General features: G+C 36.9%; 1 protein-coding gene across 8 annotated transcripts in view; it reads right to left on the minus strand.

Moving 5' to 3' along the window:
• Positions 1–1,391: 1,391 nt before the first annotated feature.
• Positions 1,392–26,496, minus strand: part of LOC108319300 (kinesin-like protein KIN-7O) — a 49,183-nt gene continuing 24,078 nt past the window's right edge. For 3 of the 8 annotated variants that reach the window (XM_052880310.1, XM_017550387.2, XM_017550385.2), the window contains 15 exons: positions 24,659–24,745; positions 24,368–24,517; positions 24,077–24,190; positions 23,922–24,008; positions 23,619–23,822; positions 23,350–23,526; positions 22,752–22,958; positions 21,844–21,933; positions 21,598–21,738; positions 14,285–14,382; positions 4,808–4,889; positions 4,585–4,725; positions 4,336–4,446; positions 3,847–3,918; positions 2,020–2,412 (listed from right to left, as the gene is read on the minus strand). In XM_052880310.1, coding sequence (XP_052736270.1) covers positions 2,206–2,412; positions 3,847–3,918; positions 4,336–4,446; positions 4,585–4,725; positions 4,808–4,889; positions 14,285–14,382; positions 21,598–21,738; positions 21,844–21,933; positions 22,752–22,958; positions 23,350–23,526; positions 23,619–23,822; positions 23,922–24,008; positions 24,077–24,190; positions 24,368–24,517; positions 24,659–24,745 — 1,968 coding nt within the window. In that variant the 3' untranslated portion in view covers positions 2,020–2,205. Of the gene's footprint in view, positions 1,663–2,019; positions 2,413–2,500; positions 3,657–3,846; positions 3,919–4,335; positions 4,447–4,584; positions 4,726–4,807; positions 4,890–14,284; positions 14,383–21,597; positions 21,739–21,843; positions 21,934–22,751; positions 22,959–23,349; positions 23,527–23,618; positions 23,823–23,921; positions 24,009–24,076; positions 24,191–24,367; positions 24,518–24,658; positions 24,746–26,496 lie in introns of those variants that run through there. The other 5 variants (XR_001831291.2, XM_017550386.2, XM_017550389.2 and 2 more) reach the window with 5 other exon arrangements.

The raw sequence follows: 26,496 nt of genomic DNA on the forward strand, positions 1-26,496 counted from the left end.
CATTGAAGTTGATTGTCATTTCATTCGAGAAAAAATCATATCCGGAGATATCAAGACTGAGTTTGTTAACTCAAGCAACCAGTTGGCAGACATATTCACTAAGTCCTTACGAGGACCTAGAATTGATTATCTTTGTAACAAGCTTGGAACATATGATTTATATGCTCTAGCTTGAGGGGGAGTGCTAGATGTTAAGATATGTGTTTCTGTTATTTGGGCTTAGTCTATTCTGTATTAAGGGCATTGGCCCATATCTTACAATATAAATAAACTACCTTATGTGTATGCTAAACACACAAGGAATATTTTCTCCCAATCTTCTCTATTTCTCTCTATTTCTCATAGAGAAAAATAAGAACAATGTCATAAACAAAAACTAAAGGGGAAGAACATGTTTTGAATTGTTACCTCAAGTCAGTTGAGAATCCAAGTGTGAGTATAAGTCTCACATTGGGTTAAATAAAAAAGTAAAATACCATATAATAATAAAGACCCATAAATTTATTGACTTAAGGTTTTTGGTTAAGAATAATATCAGTCTTTTAGGTGGTTAGATCTCATTGTTGTTATATAAATTGAGTACACTTTAATATATCTTAAAATATGGTACAACTAATATGACAAAAAAAAATATGAAAGCAAAACTTCCATATTTAAACCTCTAATACCAACTTGAAAAGGATTAAATCGTAAGATTTTTTTTTTGAGTCGAATAATTAAAACATTACCTGAGCATTTGTGTATAAAGAACTTTGGTCGTAGACTCTAATAACATAGAGCTATTTTACTTATAACGATTAAAATATTGTGCTATAACTTTAAAATATTTTTGGCCCAACTTTTCTATTCTTATAGTGATTAAAATATCTTGTTTTAAAGTATCTTTGGGTGTAAATTGTTATAAATAAAATCTTTTACCGCAACTAAATGATTTAGCTCATCAACACTTTAAAAGTTTCCCACGCAGGCAACAAAATTTTCGTCACAACTGTATCTTCGGATCAGCTCTTTCAAAATAAAAGAAACATTTCTGGGTCAACTTTTTCATATTAAAAATTGAGTAAACTCTCCATAAGACCCATTTTATATATATATATATATATATATGTATATTAATGTATATTAATTTAATCGTTGACCTAAATCTTTAACAATATTAAAAATACTTTTATTTTATAAAATTGATTTAAATTTAAAGTACACACTTTTTTTTAAATCACATCGATGTCATTCTAAACATATCCTTATCAATTTTGTTGAAAGTAAATTTATATTTCTCTTTATCAAACAATCTTATAAAATTAAATTAAACTTAAATGCCAAATACTTTTCAAAATCCTAATAAAAAATAACATGAATAAAACTTAGCTAAGTGGAAAAGAAGGATCTCATCACCAAAATTTCTTGCCCTTTTCTAATTACAATGAAGCCCCAACAAAACCAGTCTTATGTAAATAAGAGAGATACATTAAATTGTTTTTTCCCTTCAAACACTTTATTCACTTAACTTTTATCAAATATAATAAAGATCCTATATCATAAGAGGGATACATTAAATATAATAAGATTACCTTCAGCAATCTTCAAATTTAATTTCAAATACAGCTTCAGATATTCTTGATAGTTAACTTTATTACCTGAGCGCCCACACTATATTCATACCTGCACAATGTAATTTTTTTTTTCAAAAACCTCATAAAACAAGAAAATTTCTTTTAAAATTAAAAAATAGAAATTAATAAAAAGAAGTATAAGTCAATTGAAAGTATAACATTTAGCACGTTTAAAAAATTCAGAGATTTTTTAAAATTTTGTTCATTGTACGTCCATGGAATGCAATATCCATGCGTACAAAATTGTGTGTGAACATTATATCTATGTTCAAGAGTCAACCCTGAGTGGTGCTATGATTTGTGGTGCTTTAGAGAGTAAGTATTGCATATTTGCCTTAACTCTTCGATTTCATGCCCTAGTCACAATTTACTAATTGAGTTTCTTATAATATCAGGGATTTGCAGGAAATTCATAGTTATTATGAGGAATTGTATGAAATTGAAACACGAATCATTCAAGATTTCACAACTGGATGAGATTAAAAATTACGGAGACCATTTGGAATGATGGCCTGACCTGTAATTTTAATAAACAAAGAGTGAGGTGACCCAAGATGCGAGATTGCATCCTTTAACATACCATGCAAATTTCCTATTGGCTTTTGACTGCTGCTAACTCTTTCTTTAGGTTAAGCACTTCTACGCATTTTGAAGCCAACTGGTCTTTATACTTCTTATTTGTTATGACTGATTCATCGATTGCTTCCTTGTATCTACAACGGAAAGCATCCAGTTTTGCTTGTGTTCCGCGGAGTCTCATTCTGAGCTTAGCCATTTCTTTGTTGTTTGTTACACCATCCTGTCATAAAAAAAAAGATGTTTTTACTGGTGCAACTATGTTTTTACTGATTCATCCAGCACAAACAATCTAAATAAATGCAGATAAATTATTCCTAGAGGTATTCGCTTGACAATGTCAACAAGGGATTATATTATTTCTTTTTTCCAGATATACGCTGTATATAATAAGAATAAAATATCTACTTATTCACTGCAGACTATTTGCTTTCCTGATTTTGATTAAATAAGTTAAATAGAATTATTGTCTTAAATACTATAATGGGTATGTATTATTTATAGAGAGAGTTGTCGACTTAATGGGTATGTATTATTAAATACTAGAATCAATAAAATCATCAAAGAGAGAAATTTTAACATGGTATTAGAATCTAGGACTCATCTTAGAAATTGTCGACTTGCTTGGTTTGACAGACAGATATGGAGGGAGGGGAGATGCTGGGAAGTTCCATATCATCTGTCTTAATTTTTAGAGTGCGACTTATGTATCTATTTGACATGGTACAAAAATATTTACTTTAACCACTCTACTCGACACTCCTCTTGAGGTTAATGTCGAATTTCATCAAGATGAGGGAGATCCTTTGTCAAACCCTTTATTATATTGTCGGTTGGTTGGTTGTCTTAACTATCCAATGATTTCATTCCTCATACTCCGTTTGAAGCCCAACAGATGAGCCAATTTAAGCATTCCTCTCACCATCTTCATATGGCCACCATTTGACGCATCATTCATGAATCAAAAAGGTGCTGATGGCCTATTATTTTCTATTGGGAAGCTTATTAGTTTGGTTGACTAAAGTGATGCAGATTGGACTGGCAACCCTGGTACACAAAGATCTATTACTGGTCGATGCATGTTTCTTGGTTCTGCACCGATCTCTTTGAAGAGTAAAAAGAAATTGTGTATCGAAGTCCTCCACCCAATAAGAGTATCATTTGGCTCCGTGGACTCTTGGTTGAGCTAGGTTTCCCTGAAAAGCTGCCACACCTCTTTATGATGACAACACTAGTCCATCCAATTTGATGCTAATCTGGTTTTGCATGATGGCACAAAAACATAGTGGTGGATTGTCATTGTACTCGAGAAGTATTGGATGCCCATGTCATTTCTCTTCTTCATGTCACATCCCAACTTTAGCTTGCAGACATCTTTTCCAAGGTTGTACCTCAACATCAGTTTCTTGATCAGTGACATCATATTGAGGAAGATGTCAACAAGGGATTCTGATATTATTTTGTTTCCTGATACATGTGTATATTATGAATAAATATCAACTTAGTACTGTTGCTTCTTAATTACTGTAAATTGGGATGTATTATTATGGACGAGCAGAATCAATGAAATCATCAAAGAAAGAAATTCTGACAGGCAATTGGTATATGTGATCAATACAACCCATATTTGAACTGATAACCCCAATAAGGTACTTACCGCATGCATTTTGACTTCCATACAAGAAAGTTTCTGTTTTAGTTCTTCAACCTGGACCTTTCCCTTCGATAACTGATAAAGAATATGCATAATGTGATTACTGAAATTAAGATAACAGATAAAGAATATTCCTTAATGTAATTACTAAAATTAGTAGAATCTAGCCTTTTAGGCTTCTTTCAAAAAAAAAAAAAGAGAAAGTGAGCTAAAAACATCTTTTGAAAAACTCTTAAACATAACAACAATTGTAGGCGTTTATTTTACAAAGGATGGGTGAAGGAACTTCTACAAAAAATAAAAACACTTCTCTCCTCGTTTTCTCGTCTATCCCCATCCTTTTAGTTCTCTCAGATTATCTGTTTTAAGCTATAAAAGAAATAAAAAAATTCAAACAGTGTTCTACTATAGTTTTGAAACTTATTGATTTGACTTTAAAAGTAGGTCAAACACACCCTTAGAAACTTTCAAAAGGTACCATTTTCCTTTTACCTCATCCTGGAAATTCTTTCGCAGAAATTCCATTTGTTTCTGTTGATCTTCCATCTCAATCGTCAGTATATCTTTTTCTGTTGTCAAATAATATAGTTTGGTCTCGAGATTCTGTCATGTAACCTGGGATGATCAGTAAAACTTATACGGTACATGGAGTCTCAAAGATTTTTATACTCTTCCCAACCCCTTAATTATAAATATAGATATATGAATGCACAAATCTTCTAGTGACAATGAAGGAGAAACCTGAAGCACGTTCGGGTTGGATAGAGTATCTCCTTTATCAAGAACATCCAGTTCCTTCGGAGTTTCATTTTCTTTCTCTTCCATGGGACAGTCATGCGGCTCATTCTCCAAAGGTTGTACCTCTGAAGTGGCTTTTGACATCTAAAATACGTGCAAATAATATTATGCCTTGCAGTAAGTCACAACTCAAACCACGAAATTGTTAACAATAAATAGTCCTTACTTCTAGTTCTAGAGATTGTTTGCTTTCAGCATTGGTTGTTTCAATGTGCTTTTCCAGTTGATCCCTCTCTGAAACCTTTTCCCTGCAGCCATAAAATAACATGACAGGAATAGTGATTTAATACGTTTGACAGTTCAAGCTCGCGAGCCATCTAATGAAAAAAAAAAAAGACTGGGAGTAGCAAACGGGGTGGCTGAATAGAGTAACCATTAGAAACCAAGTCAAATATGAGAATGTCTAAAAAGCAAAAACTGACACAAGCTGAGATGTGTCGCAAGGAAAATAAATTTAGATACAAAAAGACAAAGGGAATGAAATTCCAGCTGCATTAACAGTGTCACGTCGTTATAACAAATGCAGTGTAAATGAACATCCAAAACATAAATTGTAGGATGCACATCTTTTGAATGTTTCTGTGACACGCTATCATAGTCAAAATACAAAAAATATGCTCAAATCAACAAAATAAAAAAAAAAGGTATGTTATAATTAGAGGGAAATTTTCCTAATTAGAGAAAATATCTATAGAATATTCTTAACTAAAGAAAATATAAGTAAGATCTTCTAGTTTATTTTTCAGTATATTGTTTCTTTATTTTCTTTTTTTTAGAAGATTTGATTGTTACAAATAGAGGTAAGAAGAATGTAATAGACATGAATGATAATAATAAAATTTATTCTCTGTTCAAGATGGTATAAGAACTCCTGATTTTGGGAGCTCTGTGTCCGCTGCAACAGTAGCCACTGCCGCTACTATCTGACCATTGCGATTGCCACCGTAGTAGTTGGAGTTGTTGATAGGGTACAAAGGTGCACCCATTTCCAGCGAACACAACACTAGAAATCACTCCGGCGTCACCACACGCCTAGTTCTGACAAGAGCCACTCGTCGCCACCGTCACAGAAAGGGTCGTCGGAGCCTCTGAATTCGTTCCACAGGTTGGTGACGTCTCATTTGGCCTAGATTTGAGTAGATTTTGAGTTCTGCTCCTTCTTCCCGATGTAGCCTACAAATTGTCATCGTCTTGAATAGCGCCGTCGGAGACACCTTATTGTGCTCCAAGGGATGGTAAAAATTATTCCTTTGGGTTCTAATGATCTTCCAAATGTGGTGGGTTCCTATCGGTTCGATGGTCAAAATTTCTTACAATGGAGCCAGTACATTCGAAGGATTCTCAAGGACGTTCAAGACTAGATCACATAGCAGGAGGAGGGCCAAGTAGAGATGACATTCATTTTCAAATTTGAGACAATGAAGATTCACTAATTATTACTTGGATGTGACATTCCATGATTCCTAAGATAAGTCGAAATTATATGTTTCATTCTTCTGCCAAAGAGATATGGGATGATTTACAGGATACTTTTTCATTAAAATAGGATTTTGGTGCCTACTATGTAATTAAAAGTAGGATATTTAATAAAAAACAGGGCTCCCTTTTCATATCAGAATATCATGAAATCCTTAATAGACTTTGGATTGAATTAGATTAGTACCAAACAATAAATACGTGTAAAACAAATGTTGTCACAGATGCTGAAGTCATGGAAAGAGGAAGAATCTTTAAATTTTTCCATGACCTGAATCATGAGTACGACCCAATCCAGGTACAAATCTTAGGAAGAGAAAAATTACCATCCCTATCAAAAGTATTTTTTATGGTAAAAGGCGAAGAAACTAGGAGAGTTGTCATGCTTGTGGGGGGATCTCCAACACAGACTCTGTCATGACAACCGAAAAAGGGTCCACAAGAGAACAAAAGTTGGACGAAATTCATTTGAAAAATGTAATCGTAGAGACTATTGTTTATACTGTAGAAGATCTGGATATACCAGGGAAACATGTTTCAAACTCCATGGAAGAAATAATGTTCTCGAGCACATGGGAAACAACAAAGGGTCTGCTCAAAGATGGGAAAATAATATTACCTCAAAACAGGAAGCCACCAATCAATCTAGTACTTTACCACCACTAGATCTTGATATGAAAGCTTATAAGGAGGAACTCGAGCGCTTGAAAGCGATGGCTGAATCAATGAGTAAGGCCTCTGGATCATGTACCATGTCCATGAAAGTTAAGATTTGTCTTAATATTGTTCGTCTTGTGTCTCTAAGTATTTCGGTTCTTGATTCAGGAGCAATAACTGATCATATGACACCTTTTCGTGTATCCTTCGACTCATACAGTAAAAGAAATAAAGAACAACTTATTACAGTTGTGAATGGTCAGGACATGTGGCTCTGGAAATATAATTTTGGACTCATCTATTGTATTAAAAGATGTTTTACAAGTTCCACAATTAGCCAATAGTCTTATTTATGTGCAAAAACTCACAAAGGATTTAAATTGTTTAGTAACATTTTTCTCAACTTATTGTGTTTTTTAGGACTTTGCCACGAGAAAAACGATTATTGCTAAGGAGGAGAGTGGGTTGTATCTGTTGGAGTCGAATGACCAAAGCAAAACAAAAATCATGAGTCAACAAGCTACATCTGAGACGTGAGCAAATTCCTAAATATGGTTTCATCATAAAAGGCTTGAACATCCTTCATTCAATCTTATCAAATCTTTATTTTCCCATTTGTTTACCAAGGAGTCTGTTGAGTCTTTTAATTGTGATATTTGTCAATTGTCAAAACATCATCATGCACCTTATCCTATTAGTAATAAAAAGAGTACTTCTCCATTTGATTTAATTCATTCTGACGTTTAGGGACTTGTCATAGAATCTATTTTTAGAGCTAAATGGTTTGTTACCGTTATTATTGTACCTGTGTCACATGGACATATCTTGTGAAAAATAAATCAGAAGTTTTCTAAATCTTTGTTAATTTTTACCGTCTTGTCCAAAATCAATTTGGAAAAAATATCAAAAGAATCAAGTCTAATAATGGTACTGAATATGTGGATCATGAATTTCTCAATTTTTTGTCTCATAATAGTACTATTCATGAACTAACATGTGTAAACACCCCTCAACAAAACAGGGTTATAGAAAGAAAGAATTGTCATCTTTTTTTTTAGGTAACTAAAGTTCTTATTTGTCAAATGTTTGTTCCAAAAAATTTACTAGGGGGAAACTGTGTTAACTGTCACATATCTCATCAACAGGTTACCCACCTGTATCTTAAATGACATTAGTCCTATAGAGTCTATATTGTCTTTTGTTCCTTCTTCCCCCCTAATATCAAGTCTACCTAGTCGAGTCTTTGGATTTATTGTTTTTGTTCACTCTCATCATCCTAATCGTAGTAAATTTGATACCAGAGCTTTAAAATGTGTCTTTATCATCCTCAAAGTCGTCGTGTCTTTATCACCATGGATGTCATCTTTCATGAAACACAATCCTTTTATGTCAGTCCACCACTTCGGGGGAGAAAGCACTTGAAGTGGATGAACTCTCCTTCTTGTCCTTACCATGATTGTCTTTGTAGGATGCCAAGATCTGAGCAATGAAGCTACCATAGTCTAATGTTCCCAACTGTACAAACCTCCAAAAGGGGGATTAATCCCTCCTCCACAGGATATGAATTGTCCTGTCTATACAACAATCAAAATGTTAGCTAACCCCCTTACAAAAATACACAACCTTTATATAGGTTGCTCTATTCTCCCCCCAACAGACTAACTACTACCCCCTGCATTAAAACCAATGCATCACCCCTTACTCCCTGCAATTAACTAACTCTCCAACTGTCTAGGTTCTCTCTCTTCTCTTATAAACTCTTAGTGTCCTATCATTACCCCCACCCTCAATATCAACCTTGTCCCCAAGGTTGAACTCTGGGAACTGCTCTTGCATGGTTAAGATGTCTTCCCACGTAGCCCCATCTCGCCCTCCTTCCTGCCACTCTATCAACACCTGAGGAATGCTGATGTCCTTCCTCTGTTGGCTCCTCCTGTGCAACACTCGCTTCAGCCAAAAACTAGGTCCCTCTCCTTGTAACTCCGCCGATAGTTCTTTTTCAATTTGTTGGGTCCCCACCGCCAACTTCAATTGTGACACATGAAAAACCGGGTGGACCCTTGCTATCGCCGGTAGCTTCAACTGAAATGCCACAGAACCCACTTGTTTCAACACCTCGAATGGCCCATAAAATCTAGCGGATAGCTTAGGATGTATTCTCGTGGACATGGACGATTGCTTATGAGGTCGAATCTTTAGATAGACCCAGTCGTTCACTTTTATCTTCGCTGGTCTCCTGCTTTTGTTGGCGTGTTTAACCATCTGGTCTTGAACCTTTTGTAGATGAAATCTGAGCTGAACCAAAGCCTCATCTCGGGTCATTAATTCCTGCGCCACTGCCTCCACCGCGGTCTCACCAGGGATGTATCTTGACAGGGATGGTGGTGGTCGACCATATACAGCTTCAAAGGGGTGCATTTTGCGGAGCCTTGGTAGCTGGTATTGTACCAGTACTCTGCCCAAGGTAGAACAACACACCATTTCTTCGGCTGTTCTGAACAGAAACAACGCAGATAGGATTCTAAAATTCTGTTTAGAATCTCGGTTTGCCCATCCGTTTCCGGATGGTAAGTTGTGCTCATGTTGAGCTGTGTGTTCCGGAGTTTGAACATCTCCTTCCAGAATATGCTTAAGAATAACAGATCTCTGTCACTGACAATGGATAGAGGTACTCCATGTAGCTTGACTACCTCTTTAACAAACATTTCTGCCACTGTCTTAGCTGTATAGGGGTGTTTCATTGCTATGAAATGGGCATACTTGCTGAGCCTGTACTACCACCAGAATAGCATCAAACCCTTGGGACTTTGGTAACCTTACTATGAAATCCATACTGACTTCCTCCCAAATTGCATTCGGGATGGGCAGGGGTTGAAGCAACCCTTGGGGCGAAGCTGCCAAATACTTATGTTGTTGGTAGATTAGACATCTTGCTACAAATTCTGTCACCTTCTTCTTCAAACCTATCCAATATAAGAATTGGGCAATCTTCCTGTAAGTTTTGTAAATACCCGAATGACCTCCTGTGGGTGTCGCATTGAATTCTTGCAACAGTTTCGGAATCCACTCAGACGCTGCAGATATCACCAGTCGCCCTTTATAGTGCAACCTATCATTCTCCAAGGTATAGGAAGGATGTGAATCAGCATCAACTTGCAATCCTTCCACTATTTTCTGGAGCACTGAATCCTCCTCTACCTCCCGTAAAATGTCCTAAAAATCCTGCCAGTAAGGCCTGGAAATTCCCTTTAACTCCAATTCCCCCTCTACCTCCATCTCTCTTTTTCATGACAGCGCATCTGCCCCTCTGTTAGAGGCTCATGTTCTGTACTGGATCTCAAAAGTATACCCAAGCAATTTTGCTATCTAGTTCTACTGGTTTTGTGTCGTAATCCGTTGCTCCAGCAGGTATTTCAAACTCCGATGATCAGTGTGCACTATAAATTGTTGTCCCAACAAATATGGTCACCAGTGCTGAATAGCTAGGACCAGGGCCATGAGCTCTTTTTCATATATTGACTTGCTCAAGGACACTGCTGAAAGTGCTTTACTGAAGAAAGCCACCGGTTTCTTGTTTTGAGATAGCACTGCCCCCACTCCTTTGCCTGAGGCATCACATTCAACATGGAACTGCTGTGAGAAATCAGGTAATGCAAGAACTGGGGCCGTTGTTATAGCCTCTTTTAGTTTCCGCATTGCCTCACTGCCCTGTGGCGTCCAGCAGAACTGACCCTTCTTCAAAAGATCTATCAAAGGCTTAGCGATCTGTCCATACCCCTTTACAAACCTCCTGTAATACCCTGTTAAACCCAGAAATCCTCTAAGGGCTTTAATGGTTCGAGGTTCTGGCCAATCCATGACCGCTGCCACCTTAGCCTTGTCCATCTCCACCCCTTCGTCTGTTATCAAATGCCCCAGGTAATGTATTTGTCTCCTTCCAAAATCGCACTTCTTCCTGTTGGCATACCACTTCTACTCCAGCAAAGTTCCCAATACCTCCCTGATATGCTTTATGTGATCTGCCCAGGTGCTACTGTAAATCAATATATCATCAAAAAACACTAGGACACTCCTCCTCAAATACTTCTGCAACAGGTTATTCATCACGCACTGAAACATTGCTGGTGCGTTTGTGAGGCCAAACAGCATGACTAAAAATTCGTAGTGGCCTTAGTGTGTGCGAAACGCAGTTTTCGGAATATCCTCCTCTCCCATCCTTATTTGGTGGTAGCCTGCTTTCAAGTCCACCTTAGAAAAAAATTCTGCTCCCTTGAGTTCATCCAAAAGCTCCTTTATCACTGGTATAGGAAACTTATTCAATGCGCGATAATCTATGCAAAATCTCCAACTCCCATCATTTTTCTTAACTAGGATTATTGGACTAGAATAAGGACTGTGGCTAGATCGTATGATCCCAGATGCTAACATCTCTGCTACTTGCCTCTCCACCTCAGACTTCATTGTGTAGGGGTATCGATACGGTCTTACATTCACTGGGTCAACCCCTTCTTTGATGGGTATCCTATGATCCCATTGCCTGACTGGAGGTAAGCCTGGGTTTTCTTTGAAAGTCTCCTCATACTCTTCCAAAACCGCTTCCAACTCCCGGCTCTGCTCCTGCGTCAACTGTTTCCCTGGAGTCTCCTTCCCACTCTGTCTGTCCCAAATCCCAGACTAACGTCACAGCCTCCACCTCGTTAACCTTCAGCAGAGCCTCGGGCGACACTAATTCTCTGGTCAAGGTGGGATCACCCTGTATGGACACCTTCTTTCCCTCTCTCTTGAACCCCATCGTCAGCGTCCCCCAATTAATGGTTACTTCTCCCAAGGTAGCTAACCACGCCACTCCTAAGATGATGTCCACTCCCCCTAAATCAAACAAATAGAATCTCTCCTTCACTTCTACCTCCCCATTTCCACCGTCACCCCTTCACAGCAACCTTGCATCTCCTTCCTTCGACCATCTCCCAAGCACACCTTGTAAGGTGGTGTTCCTTCCACAGGTAAATTCAATTCCTCCACCATCCTTCTGGCTATAAAGTTGTGGCTAGCCCTGCTGTCAATCAGCACCAGCATCGGCAGAGAAATATGAAAGCTCCATGGGTTTTTCCTCCTCTTCTTTCTCGTCTTCCCCTTCGTCTTCCTCCTCACCCTCATGCTCCTCTTCGGACAGCGATGACCTGGGCTGTAGGGACCTCCACAGTGGAAACATCTTCCTTCCTCTCTCCTCTTGATGTATTCCGCATACGGCAAACTCCTCGGACCCCGTCCCTTGACTCCGCTACCCACTGTACTCACTCCCCTAGCCGTTCCGTTAATCGGGTTTGCCTCCTTCCTCACAGATCCCACACTCTCCGTCATGCCCATTCTTGTTGGGTTGCTTCTATTCGGCTCGGTTTTCGCCACTATGCCTCCTCCTCCCGTGGAAGGGCCCCAAGTTTGGGTGTTCTTGGTTGTCGTCCACCCACTCGTTCTCAACCTGCGTTGTGCGTCTTCCACATCGCACGCAATCCTCATCGCCACCATCAAATCTTGTGGGTCGTGGGGTCTTAAATGGCATCGTATCTCCTCCTCCAACCCCGCCAAGAAGTATCCTAACAATTGCTCGTCAGAAAACGCCTTGGTCTGTCCCACCGAAACCTTGAAATCGTGCACGTACTCTTCCTCCGTGCCCATTTGCTTTATTGCAGCCATCCTCTCAAAAATTCCGGCCCGATTCCGACCACCGAATTTGATGACCATGGCTTCCTTCAAACCCTCCCAAGATCGGTTTCTCGCCTTTTCTTTCCAGAATTTGAACCAATAACATGCGCTTCCCTCCATGCTAATATACGCCAATTCGACCTTCTCTGATTCTGTCACCTTCTGAATCTCAAAAAACTTCTCTGCTCTGTTTATCCAGTTTAACGGGTCATGTCCTTCGAAAATGGGTAACTCCACCCTTCTCCGCCAACTGGGTGGTCCCTCTGGTTGTTCCCGTCTTTTTCTTCGTCCGTGTCTGTTCGGGGTCCTCCCGATTACCATCAATGGACCCTTAACTCCCGTCTAAATTTCCCTCTGTCTGCCTGGTACGAGCTCCCAAAATCCTCATCAATTCCTACAAGTCTTTGCGCATCGCCACATAGTCTTGACGTATTGCCACCGTTTCCACCTTCAACCCGTCCATGCCAATCTCCAGATGTTCCAACTGCCCCTCAACCACGTTCATGCGCCCCTCCATCCCGATCCCCACGCCCAATTGGATCCGGGAGGTCGGACCAATTGATAGGTTCTTGGGTCAAAAAAGACCAAGAACTATCAATATTCAATAGTAGAACACACTCACAAAACCAGAAAGATGAAAAGAATGGTATATTTCCCTCTGTAATGTTCCCAACTGTACAAACCTCCAAAAGGGGGATTAATCCCTCCTCCACAAGATATGAATTGTCCTGTCTATACAACAATCAAAATGTTAGCTAACCCCCTTATAGAAATACACAACCCTTATATAGGTTGCTCTATTCTCCCCCCAACAGACTAACTACTAACCCCTACATTAAAACCAATGCATCACCCCTTACTCCCCACAGTTAACTAACTCTCCAACTGTCTAGGTTCTTTCCATTCTCTTATATACTCTTAGTGTCCTATCATCGACTCTCGAGTAAGAAAAATTGTCTAATCTAAAGGTGAGGATCCCTAAAGATAACAATGAGGAGGTAAGTATTACTAAGGATTTACCCATTGCATTGAGAAAGCAAAGAAGATCATGTGCTAAATATCCTATTTCTCAGTATGTTTGCATTAACAATCTCTCTGATAAGCACAAAATTTTTTTTGCTACCATTGATGTCATAGAAATTCCTACCTCAATCCAAGAGGCCATGAAACTTGAACATTGGAATCAAGCCATGAAAGAAGAGATGAATGCATTAGAAAGAAATTCAACTTGGGAGATTGTTGATAAGCCCAAAAACAAGAAGACAATAGGGTATAGATGGATATTCACATAGATGTTTGGTAGTTAAGAATAAACTTTTAATGAATTCCTTATTTATTGCTTCTCATTCTAAACATAAAGCGGTTGTTATCCCATTTCCTTTTGTTTATAGTTATATAATATCTCTTATACAAAAATTCTATAAATGCAATCCGGACGTGCTAATTATAAAATTCATGATCGTTCTTGCTTGTGAAATGATGTTCATTAGATTTTATAATATTCTAATTGTAGATGGGGATATATATATATATATATATGTATGTATGTATATATATATATATATATATATATATGTATATATATATATATATATATATATATATGTATGTATTTCCAAAAGGTAAGGTTAATCTCCACCTAAGCTATTTATCTCACCAAATCTAATAAAGCTCAATGATAAACCAAACTTTCAAAATTTTTTTGCAACATAGCATGTTAAATGTAGTAAGAAAACATATTAGAAAAATAACAAAGTAGTACAAGAGAGGATAAGAGAGAAATAAATTTAATTAACACTAAACAAACCCGAAATTTTCCTTGGTATGTGAATGTTCATATGTAGTAGTCGATCTTTCACGTAGGGTTCTCCATTCTTCTTTACAAGATTCCAATTCATTCCCTACCTAACATTATAGACAAATTTGAATAATTTAAGCAAATGGAAGCATGATGATAGGAAATAAATCTATATATCAAACATCAAAACACCAAAAACCAAACTATCATAGTGCAACTTATCCATTACTGTCGATATGTGCATCACCAATCCATCTAATGATCATTCATGTTCAATTAGAACATCACAACTTAACAAAATTGTGGAAGATGGTGTACAATTTAAAACATTGGTCGATTTTGGATTGTGAGTCACACCAATTAAAACATGTTCTTCACTCTTCTCCTAATAATCTTAATAAATGAGTCTTGTTTCCTTTCTATTTAGTTCACTTTGATACTTGAGGTTCTTTCGTTATTGTTTGTTGAAATGTAATGAGTTTTATTTTATATTATTCATGTATGGGAACCCAACTTTAGGGTTAAGGTTGTATTATGCCCACCTTTCTATGCCGTTTCTATCGTTCGTCGTTTCCGTCACATCTTCTCTAGCGAAGTCAAGGTTAGGTGCACCTCAAGAAGCACGATTCATCCCTGGTGGTCTTCACCTCAGCAACCTCTGCACGCGTTGCCACACGTCGTCATGCATTGCCTTCCCAATGCCGGAATCACATTGTGCCATTGTCGATCATCTCCCAAAGCCTCCTAAGCATGTTTTGGTCCCTATTTTTCTGTTTTGTTGGTCGTGGCTCATACCTAGGGTTTCTTCCCTCAAAGAGTAGCTTCTCTTAAACAAGTCAATCATGATATGATTTCTTATAAAGGAAAGGCTCGGGCTGTGATATAATAGTTAAAGAATATCTTTGTGGATGATTCATTAGAAGATATCAACAAAAAGTTGATAAGTTTTACATGGTCCTAATTTTGAGAAGTCTACACTCGGATTTTGATCATGTACGTGATCAAGTTTTAGCGAGTACCAAATCCCGTCAATGGACAACTTAGTTACTCGACTCCTTCGGGTACCTACATTCGTAAAAGATGAGAATTCAATTGATGTTATTGAAACATCAGCAATGGTATCACCACAAGGAAGAGGAGGAGGTAGGAGCAACCAAGGAGGACGTGGCGATCAAGGTGGACGTCCTTAATGCATATATTGTAAGAAAATGGGCCATACCCAGGAAAGATTTTATTCCTTTCTGGTTTTCGAGATAAAGTTGTTCATGCAATTAAATTTGATAATTCAAAATCTAGAACTTCTAATGAAGAGTACCAAGAATTTTTAAGGTACAAGTTTGAAAAGTCTACCAATCTTGGTCAATCCTCTTCAATGTCAAATGTGTCAACTGCATGCATCTCCTAATCTGTGGAAGGTTAGTTCATGGATTCTTGACTCAAGAGCCTCAGATCATGTCTCTAGTAACGTTCCTTCTTTTTCCTTCATTTCCTCTCCAAAAATCCCTCATTTCATTACTATTGTCAATGGATCCAAAGTGGCATCTTAAGGAATTGGCAAAGTTTCCTTATCTCCTTCACTAAATTTAAATTTTGTTTTGTATATTCCTCAATGTCCTTATAATTTAATCTCTTTGAGCCAATTGACTCGCTCCTTAAATTGTTTTGTAACCTTTACTGCTAATTCTTTTGTTATACAGGAACATGGTATGGGTCGTCTAATTGGAGAAGGACATGAGTCACGAGGACTTTATTTCCTAAAACCTAGCTCCTTAGTTTCTTGTTTTTCAACTTCATCCCCAAAACTTCTGCATGATTGTTTGGGTCACCTAATATTGACTAGGTTGAAGATGATGGTTCCAAATCTCAAACACATTCAAGTCTTAGACTGAGTCTTGTCAATTAGGAAAACATGTTAGATCTTCCTATCCTAAAAACTCTGACACGATGTAATTTTGCTTTTTCCACTATTCACTCTGATGTTTGGGGACCAGGTTGTTTTACTTCCTTTGGTTTTAACTATTTTATAACCTTCATTGATGAATTCTCTCAACGTACTTGGGTTTATCTAATGAAAAAGAAATCTGAACTTTTACCCATATTTGTCTTTTTTTAATGAAATTAAGAACCAATTTGGGAAGACAATTAAAATCCTCATAAGTGATAATGCTAAGGAATATTTTTTGTTGTGTTTTCTTCATTCTTATCTTCCCGAGGAATTTTACACCAGTCAACATGTTCTCACACTATACAACAAAATGGCAAATTAGAGAGAAAGAATAGACATCTTATTGAAACTGCACGCTCCCTGATGTTAAATACTGATGTTCTTGTTCATCATTAAGGGGATGCAGTCCTCACTGCCTGTTTTCTTATCAATGGGATGCCTTCTTCTCTTGAAAATAAAGTTCCTCACTCTATAATTTTTCCACACGATCCTCTATACCATGTCTCTCCATGTGTATTTGGGTGTACTTGTTTTGTTCATAATGTCTCTTCAGGTCTCGATAAACTTTCTGTCAAGGCTATAAATGTGTCTTTTTAGGATATTCTCGTTTTCAAAAAGGATATAAATGTTATTCTCCCTCCACCAAAAGGTATTATATGTTTGCTAATGTCACATTCTTTGAGAATAAACCTTTTTTCTTGTCCTCTATGGAGGATCATTCATCTGTTCAAGAGATGCTTCCTATACGATCATGTGATCCCCTAGTTATTCCTACTTCTCCAACTTCAACTCAATCTCAAAATGCAAATGACATTGTTTGGTCACCTCCTTCCTTGCCTGAAGATCCCTGAGAGTCAGATCCTCCTCCACCAGATTCTGAAACCATGGATCCCTCATCCTCCTTGTCTTCTCTTAATTTAATCTCTTAGTGGTCATGCAAGCAACATGTCATTTCTTATTCCAGCACAGAAGTTGAGTACAGAAGTCAAGCCCAAACTTCTACTCAATTAACAACACCTCAAAGAAGAACATATCTCAAAATGCAAATGACATTGTTTGGTCACCTCCTTCCTTGCCTGAAGATCCCTGAGAGTCAGATCCTCCTCCACCAGATTCTGAAACCATGGATCCCTCATCCTCCTTGTCTTCTCTTAATTTAATCTCTTAGTGGTCATGCAAGCAACATGTCATTTCTTATTCCAGCACAGAAGTTGAGTACAGAAGTCAAGCCCAAACTTCTACTCAATTAACAACACCTCAAAGAAGAACATCACTTATGGCTCGAGATTTAACAAGACAGACGTGAGGATGGAATTCAAAGGAAACATTATTATCACGAGCAAATTTACTAACACTAATAAGATTTTTGGTAATGGAGGGAACATGGAGTAAATTATGTAAGTAAAGAGAATTGGAGAGACAAGAGGTACCAGAGGCAAGAACTGGAAACCCTTCCCCATTGCCAATATAAATTTGATAAATTTGATAAGGAAAAGTTAGTAAAATGTTGAATATTCAGAGTGACCAATCACATGAAATGAGGCTCTAGAATATGGTATCAAAGTGGAGGAGGGTCAGGATTTGAATTGGCAAGCATAGTAGTTGGAACTTTAGCAAAGGGTTGTGAATATGGATTAACCCAAGTATTAGGCTTTTGGGATGCAAAGGGAGAAGTGGAAAGGGGGAGAGGTTGATGAGTGGTGGTATCGTAGAGCACAAGAGAATCAGGAGGCTAAAAAGTAGTATCACTGCTATAAAAGCAAACATTTGCCATGTGGCCATATTTAAGTCAAATTTGGCATTGGAAATTGGCATAGCGACCAACACAACCACAACCACAAACAAACCTACCACCACCATGTTTGGAACCACCACAAGAGAAGTGGCCACCAGGAAATGATTTGGATGGAGAAGAATTCGGAGGAGAATGAGAATAATGAACTGAAGGTGGAAAAAACTTTGTCTAATGTTGATTGGTACAAGATTCACGGGCAAGAAGCAAAGCCTTAACCACAGTAATTCGGGGAGTCTCAAATTTGCTTTCAATGAAAGAGATGACAGCAGCAAAATTTGGAGGATGGCCTCAACATGTTCATCAGGTTCAACGTGTTCAACATGTTCATTAGGTTCAACGTGTTCAACATGTTCAACAACGTCAACAACAATAGACTTAATATGACCTAAGTATTTCTTCATGGTTTTGTTTTCAAAAGTTTGCACACGAAGATCAGTGTGCAACTACTAAGCGCAAGCTTCCATTTAATTGAAAAATTGTTCATGAATCTGGTCCCAAACTTGATAGGAACAACCACACCAAGCACCCAAGATAAAATACCTTTGGACAAAGTAGACTGAAGCCATGTGAGTAAGAATTGATCCTAAACTTCTCATTCATCATAAGTAGGATTGAGTACACCATTGATACAGAGAGAAATTGAGGGGGAATGACAGGATTAATCACAAACCAATGAAGTTTGTGAGATGTGATCATATGTTCAACGTGCTTCTTCCAAAGAAGATAATTGGAGTCATCAAGTTTTTCAATAACTGAGTGCAAAAGGAAGTGGTTAGGCGATGGGTGGGATGAAGAATTAGACATCATAGGTCGGTAACCAAAATCAGTAACCTACTCTGGATACCATATTAAGTCTGGAGGATTGTAAGAAACAAACAGATAATGTAACAACGTAGAAAAGATCAAATACCATATTGAGTACACCATTGATACAGAGAGAAATTGAGGGGGAATGACAGGATTAATCACAAACCAATGAAGTTTGTGAGATGTGATCATATGTTCAACGTGCTTCTTCCAAAGAAGATAATTGGAGTCATCAAGTTTTTCAATAACTGAGTGCAAAAGGAAGTGGTTAGGCGATGGGTGGGATGAAGAATTAGACATCATAGGTCGGTAACCAAAATCAGTAACCTACTCTGGATACCATATTAAGTCTGGAGGATTGTAAGAAACAAACAGATAATGTAACAACGTAGAAAAGATCAAATACCATATTGAGTACACCATTGATACAGAGAGAAATTGAGGGGGAATGACAGGATTAATCACAAACCAATGAAGTTTGTGAGATGTGATCATATGTTCAACGTGCTTCTTCCAAAGAAGATAATTGGAGTCATCAAGTTTTTCAATAACTGAGTGCAAAAGGAAGTGGTTAGGCGATGGGTGGGATGAAGAATTAGACATCATAGGTCGGTAACCAAAATCAGTAACCTACTCTGGATACCATATTAAGTCTGGAGGATTGTAAGAAACAAACAGATAATGTAACAACGTAGAAAAGATCAATCTGATATTAAAAACATAATGGTTGTACACTTTAAGTCTTTTTTAAATATACTCTGATAAGAAAAAGCTAACAGCAGTTATTGACAGTTGCCAAGACAAAAGAACTGCCATAACTGCCAAAAACACAATAACTACCTAAAGTTAGACAATAAACTATATCATAGTCCGTACATTACAGAACGTAAAGAGAGACCAACTAAATACAAGTCTAATACAAGTGTTGTAATTATATTTACAAAAATTAGTTTTCCCATCTTTATTATATATATAAACCCTAAACCCATCTTTATAAATATATATATATATATATATATATATATTTTAAGGTATAATACCTATTTTGGTCCCAATCTTGGTTGAAAATGTTCGAAATGGTCCCAATTTTTTGTTGTTGTTTAATGTAGTCCTAAAGAATGTAATTTGTGTTCAATTTGGTCCTTTTTTCAAACGCCGTTTAAATCGTTGACGGTCAAATGTCCAGATATGCAATTACATTGTGAAATGTCAATTATTGGCTTACGTGGAGTCTTTTGTGGTGTTGTGAGTTGGAAGGCAAGAAGAGGCCGAGCAGTGAGGGAGAAGAAGAAGGGAACTAAATGGCTGAAGGGGTGAGGCTACCGAACGGAGGAGGTGATGGAGGTGTGTGCCGCGGCAGCGCATTGAAGAAGGGAGAGTGGTAGTAGTAGCGGCGGCCATGGGGATTCCACTGTTGGCTATGAATGTTGTACGAAACTCGCGACTTAGGTTGGTGCTAGAGGAGGAAGACTCGTGATTTGTTGCAGGTTTGATGGCATCGCGGATGGAGATGTGGTGGTTGCAGGTTCTCGCGTTGAGTGGCGCGATTGTTACGGCGGCGACGGCCTGAAATGGGCTTTGCTGCGCAGCGGTGGTGGCGGCCTAAGGTTTTGGAAGCGCGAGGAAGATGATGCGCTAAGATGGTGGTCTGGCGAGCTAAGACACTAATCAGAAATACATTTTCAACAATTAGGGCTTAGGTGGTGGAGAAGATGATGGAGGTGCGAAGATGGTGGTTGGCCGTGACCATGGCGGCGGCGGTTAAGGTTAGGTGGTGGCTAGGGTTTCTGTGTAGGGGAAATTAGGGCTTATGGAGGTAGGAGATGATGATGACGTGTCAAGGGTGATGTTTCATTTATTGAACATCTGGACATCTGATCGTTAACGATTTAAACGTCGTTTGCAAAAAGGACTAAATTAAACATAAATTACATTCTTTAGGACAACATTGAACAAAAAAAAAAATTGGGACCATTTCGAACATTCCTAACCAAAATTGGGACCAAAATAGGTATTATACCTATTTTTAATATACATTTGTTGTGGCCAGTCAGTTTCTTAATTTTCCATGTGTAAGACATAGGAATATAGTTATTTGCTTTCTAAAGTACATTAAAAAGACCTTAGGAAAAAGGTTTGTTATATGGACACAATAATTATACTCAAGTTTCATGTTCTCTAATGCAAATAGGACAAGTTCACCGCTACAAGAGATCCACTTTCAGATATTGTCTTTATTGGTAATAACTTGATCTCCTAGAAAAACAAAAAAGTATAACGTAGCTGTAAGATCATGCAACAACAGAGTACAGAGCAATGGTTCTTGCCTTTTGTAAGCTTATTTGGCTCAAATTGTTGAAGATCTTACACCAACAAAGAATAAGGTCAGATTATAATATATAAGTGAGGTGGAATCCTCGTCTTACAATTCGGTTTTATAGGATAGAGTTGGACTTAAAGTCCACTTCTTAAGATCGTATAAGAGTCATTTAGAACTTATCCTAGTCAAGTTTTTTTAGGCTATTAAGCCACAGTTATCATACTCTTGTTAGACTACCCAAAAATATCCAAAATCACGCTTGAGATGTTCATTTCTCAACATGAGGTGTGTTAGAGATCTCAAATCAATTAAAAATAAAGTCAAATAATAATATATAAATGAAATGCAATCATCACCTTACAAGGCAGTTTTGTAGACTTCAAGGAACCCATGAAGTAAAAGAAAATAAAGGGAACTAAAACAAGTTTCCTAAATAGTGGAGCTGTAAACCTTACTTCTAATAATTTTGTTGATAATGATGTAATTTGTACATTGTTTGACTTTGTGTGTTCTTCTATAGCTAGAAGTGCTGCTTTCTCTTTGGCAGACCATATTGCCCTTTCCTCCTCTATTTCCAAAAGTGAATCAGTGAGTTGCTACAAGATCAAGAAGATACAATGAAATGCCTTAACAAGAGAAATGTCCTAAAAGGGGAAGAATCACGATAAAGTAGAAGAAAAAAATTGCTGAAGCTACACTACCATAGCCAACTCTTCCTTTTCTTCCATTAGTACTTTGATAGAGCTTTTCAAATTTTCTTGGTTGATATCAGATTCTTCCAATCTTTGCTTCTGGGTGGACAAGAATAAGATACCAAATTAATGGTTTGAATGAGAAAGCAAACTGGCTATTTAATTGTCATTGTTACAGTAGATCGCTACTTATGTTGGCTTGTATCTGCAATTTAGAGTAGTCAATTTCTGCCAACTGTTGATTAGTTCGTTCAACAGTTATAAAAATACCTCAATCTGCATACATGCATTGATCTCAACAAAAGACCACTAGCAAATCACATTAAATATTGTTAGTCATAATTTGGTCAAACTCAATAGGGATATATATCTGATAGGGTAATATCTTACCAAATATTTCCCATTATTAGGTAATGCTTTCATTCTTTACTATTGTATCTCTTCTTCATTATATAAAGGAATACTCATGTTTATAATCTACCTCCTTGATTAACAGCTTTTTGGGCTTCAAAGCATGCACAATGTATTGGCCAACTACCTCGTGCAACATTTTATTAGAATAATGGGCACCGCAATGAACTCTAAACCACTGGAGCATAGAGAATTTGATGATACTATGTCAAAAACAAACTATACCAAAAGCTTTAGTTATTATGAGAAGTTGATTACGTGAATGGTTTTTTAATTTTTATTTTGCTTAACATGTCTTCCAATTTTATATCATGTTTGCAACGGATCTCAACAGAAATCTTTTGAAAATTATGTCAATAATTTCAGATTGTCAATAATTTCAGATTCTCCGCTTCTCTCAACTATATTTTACTTTCTATAATTTTTCCGTCAACCTGTTAATTCTATCAGCCATCTAACAACTTAGTTAAAAGGGAAATTCTAGGAAACTTCACAGAAAAACTTACAAGAGCATAAATTTCCTCCTTCAAATGATATAGTTCAGTGGTTGATGTGTTCAGCTTTTCAGTCAAGCCTTCCAGTTCTAACAACAAACCTTCATTAATAGATATCACCTCTTCTTTCTCCTTCAACGTAGCTGTTATTTCTTCTTCTAACGAAGCAATTCTTGTTTCTGATTCAAATGCCAAAACTTCCAGTTTTTTGTGCTCATCCTGAGACATGACAAAACACATATATATGAAAATAATCAATTATTCTACTTAAAATTATATTTATACATAAACTTAAAATAATATATAAAAGTAATTCAAACATGTTCATAACTTAATAATACAGGCAAAAGGAAGGAATGACAAGGTGAGAGCTCAGGAATGGAATAATAACATCATAGAGAATGTGTAACATACAGTTCTTTATGGGTACTATCATTTAGGAGTAACTGACCATAAAACATTGTGACCAAAAGCATGAATTAGGAAAGAGCACTAAAGTTTAAACACATGTATACACGTACAAATATGAGAAAGACCAATAATTACACCAAATTCAAATGAATGTCAATCAACAATTTTCAACAAGCATACATCAAGTCCCAAAGTCAACCTGTAATGTCTGTTCTAGGCCCTTTGGTCTTTTAGGATCAAATATCTTAGAACCCCTTTCAACAATTGAATCACGTCTTCTTCCCGCAAGTGAATCACGTTTATTGATATCACGTTCAAGAAGAGAGATTTGGCCACGCAATTGTTTAATCTCTCGCTCCGCATAGGCTTTCTCACCCTAAGGTACACCTAATATGTTAGGGCATAAATTTGAAAAGTAAATAGATTACAATGAAACCAAGGAATCATGAGATGTGCCAAAAAAAGAACCTCAATTTTTGTTTTCTCTTGTATCGCAATCTTAAGTTTAGACTCAATTTCTTTTAACTTGGTTTTAACCTTCTCCAGCTCTTTTCTTGTAGTTTCTCTATCCTTGGCCACTGTAGATGATGTCAAACAAGATAAATCCTTTTCAAGAGTTTGAATATAAGAAATCAACTCTGCATTTTCAAATTTCTGTTGTTCTAAGTTATCCTGTAACAATAATAAACAGTTAGTGTTCCTATTCGCAGCATTGCATATTCAAAGAAATGAGCAGATAGGATAGAAAATATTTCTAAAATAAAGGCCAACCATCAAAGAATTTTGGGACTTCTGAGCATCTAGTTTTGATTCCTGAAGATGCTTCTGTAGATCAACTACTTGGTTGTCTAGAAGAACCTGCAGCACAAATATTAGACCAACTAGGACATCTCTAGAAATATTTCATAATAGAAAGGAAGCTTTACCTTCTCACTTTCAAGATCAAACATTTTCTTTCTTAGGCAAGAAATCAAATTCTGAGAATTATTCAAGATTAAAATTTGATCTGCAGAATCCTCATATACTGAGGTTTTGAAAACCTGTATCGAACCATAAAATAGTAAGCCCTCCAACTAAAAACATACACAATTTTAGATCTTAGTTAGAAAACAAATGATAACCGCTAAAGGCATTACATGAAGTAAATGTTCTGCAATTTCATTTTTCTTACAAATAGTGATGCTATAGTGCCTCAATGGCTCTATCAAAGCACTTACAAGGAGAGTATCACAGAGAGCAGAGAAACTTTTAATAGCATCATCCACCATAAACATAGCACTTTGAACAACATCTTTTGAGTTTTGAATTTCAGATGCAATTTCTTCAATTTCCACGGAAACACTGATTGGAAAGTCAAAATTTCCATCCTACATAAAGCTTCAAGAATCAGCGTTATAGGATAGGATATAGTATGAACCATAGTCATATAGAATTGTAAATTGATAGTTAATCACAGACATTACAAGAAAGCACGAATCAAAATGTTTATAAAATCATCAATTGCATACATTAATGTTGCTCACAGTTTCAGTGGAAGTAAGTTGCTCATTAGCCAATCGAGCTGCCTGTTGTGCATTTATAAGCTCTTCATAGAGCTAACCAGATGAAACAAAATATAGGAATTATAAATCTTAATTTAGCAATAAATGACACAGATTTATACAGTCTAAAGATTGCAAAAAATATATCAGACAAATACTCATGGGTGCCCAATTTAGTAATACAATTTATCTAGTTGCCCTGACCCTTGGAGTGACCCATCTTTGCTACCATATTTTGTCAATAAAAAAGGGAAAAATACCATAAATATTCTAAAAGATAAATTTAAATACAATATATACAAAGACAGGTAATATTTAGTATTCTGTCCTTTTCCCTTTATTCCAACTATAGAGTGAAAGTAGCAAGATAAACAGAAGAGGTTGCCGTGTTATTGAAGTTATTCTTGATATCTTGAAGTAATTTACACATCAATAATTTTAAAGATGACAGTAATCTAGAAGTCATCAGCAAATTTATAGTTCATATTAGGTCCATTACAATTGAAGGTTAAAATAAAATACAACTTTCTCACTAAGAAAATTCACCTAGTGTTAACCATCACCTGATATTACTATAGTGGATGGGGTCGGCCCTAGTACCGAGAACTAAGAAAAAGGAGATCATTTAATCCACGTACAACTTGTATTGTTGATCTTCCAATTTACGTTGGCAATAATGGGAAAAACATTGAAAAAGCATGTCTCAATATACGAACATATCGGATAAATCTGAAAGTCTCAAGTTCTTCCCAAATAACACATTAGTTGGCAAAAAATTTCAATTACGATGAGATCACCTTGTTTTCTCCAAGATGCTTCTTGTTGTAAATATGAGTAGTGTAATTTCAAATCTTTCGAAATTTCATCAGCCTTGTACATCCAGAGAATACTCTGTCTGATCAAGAGAGATGATACTGAATGAACAATCCACGAAACGGCTGTATTGTTGTATTGACACCATAACATATTCATTTTATCCAATTTTGGTGGTTATGGAGCACTTCCATTAGCAAATTCAAGTTTTTTCTTTGCACTACAAGCAATTAACATAAATCGACTACAAGAATGATAGCAAGTAGAATCAAGAAATGGTGATACAATATAATACTCGCTAGATTTTTATTCACATGGAGATACTAAAGGCTATTGTTAAAATAAAAGAGAAAGGGACATAAGATGAATCCCTAATGTGTATTGAGCACATAGGGTTATCCATTTATAAGCCCCACACTAGAATCCCGTGCTTCCAATTTGCAACTGGATCCTAACACCCACTATGCTCCGCAGCTGCAAAACTCACACAAGCTGACTGTGCACTAGCCCTTTCACTAATCTCCAGTAAGCATGGCGAGAGACATGGTGGAAAGCTCTGATATGATAACAATTTATTAGAACCTAGGAAAACCACAACATAAAAGTCCAGCTATTGTAGTTGGAAAGCCCAAGCCATTATAGAACCCACACTAGAGACCCATAATTTCAGTGGAACTCAAGTCACCTACCTTGTTGCAATTAGATCCAAATTTAGGATCAATGTGAGTGGACTACTATGCCTTTCTAGAGAACAGTTATGCTTTATCGAGTTTAATTTAAGTGGATATTTAAGGGGTTGTATTTGTAACTTTCTGAACATATATTTTCTGTAGATGAGGAAATTTGTTGAGACAGCAATATCATTGCTGTGTTTTTTCTGTGTTTCAATAAATATTTCAGCTAGTTCCTGCTGTGCTATCAAATCTAGTAATTAGCATCTCATAATCAGATTAGAAGGCATAGAGAAAGAAACACTGTTGACTTAAACGATT

This window comes from Vigna angularis, chromosome 7 (genome assembly GCF_016808095.1).
Source record: "Vigna angularis cultivar LongXiaoDou No.4 chromosome 7, ASM1680809v1, whole genome shotgun sequence".
NCBI classification, from domain to species: Eukaryota; Viridiplantae; Streptophyta; class Magnoliopsida; order Fabales; family Fabaceae; genus Vigna; species Vigna angularis.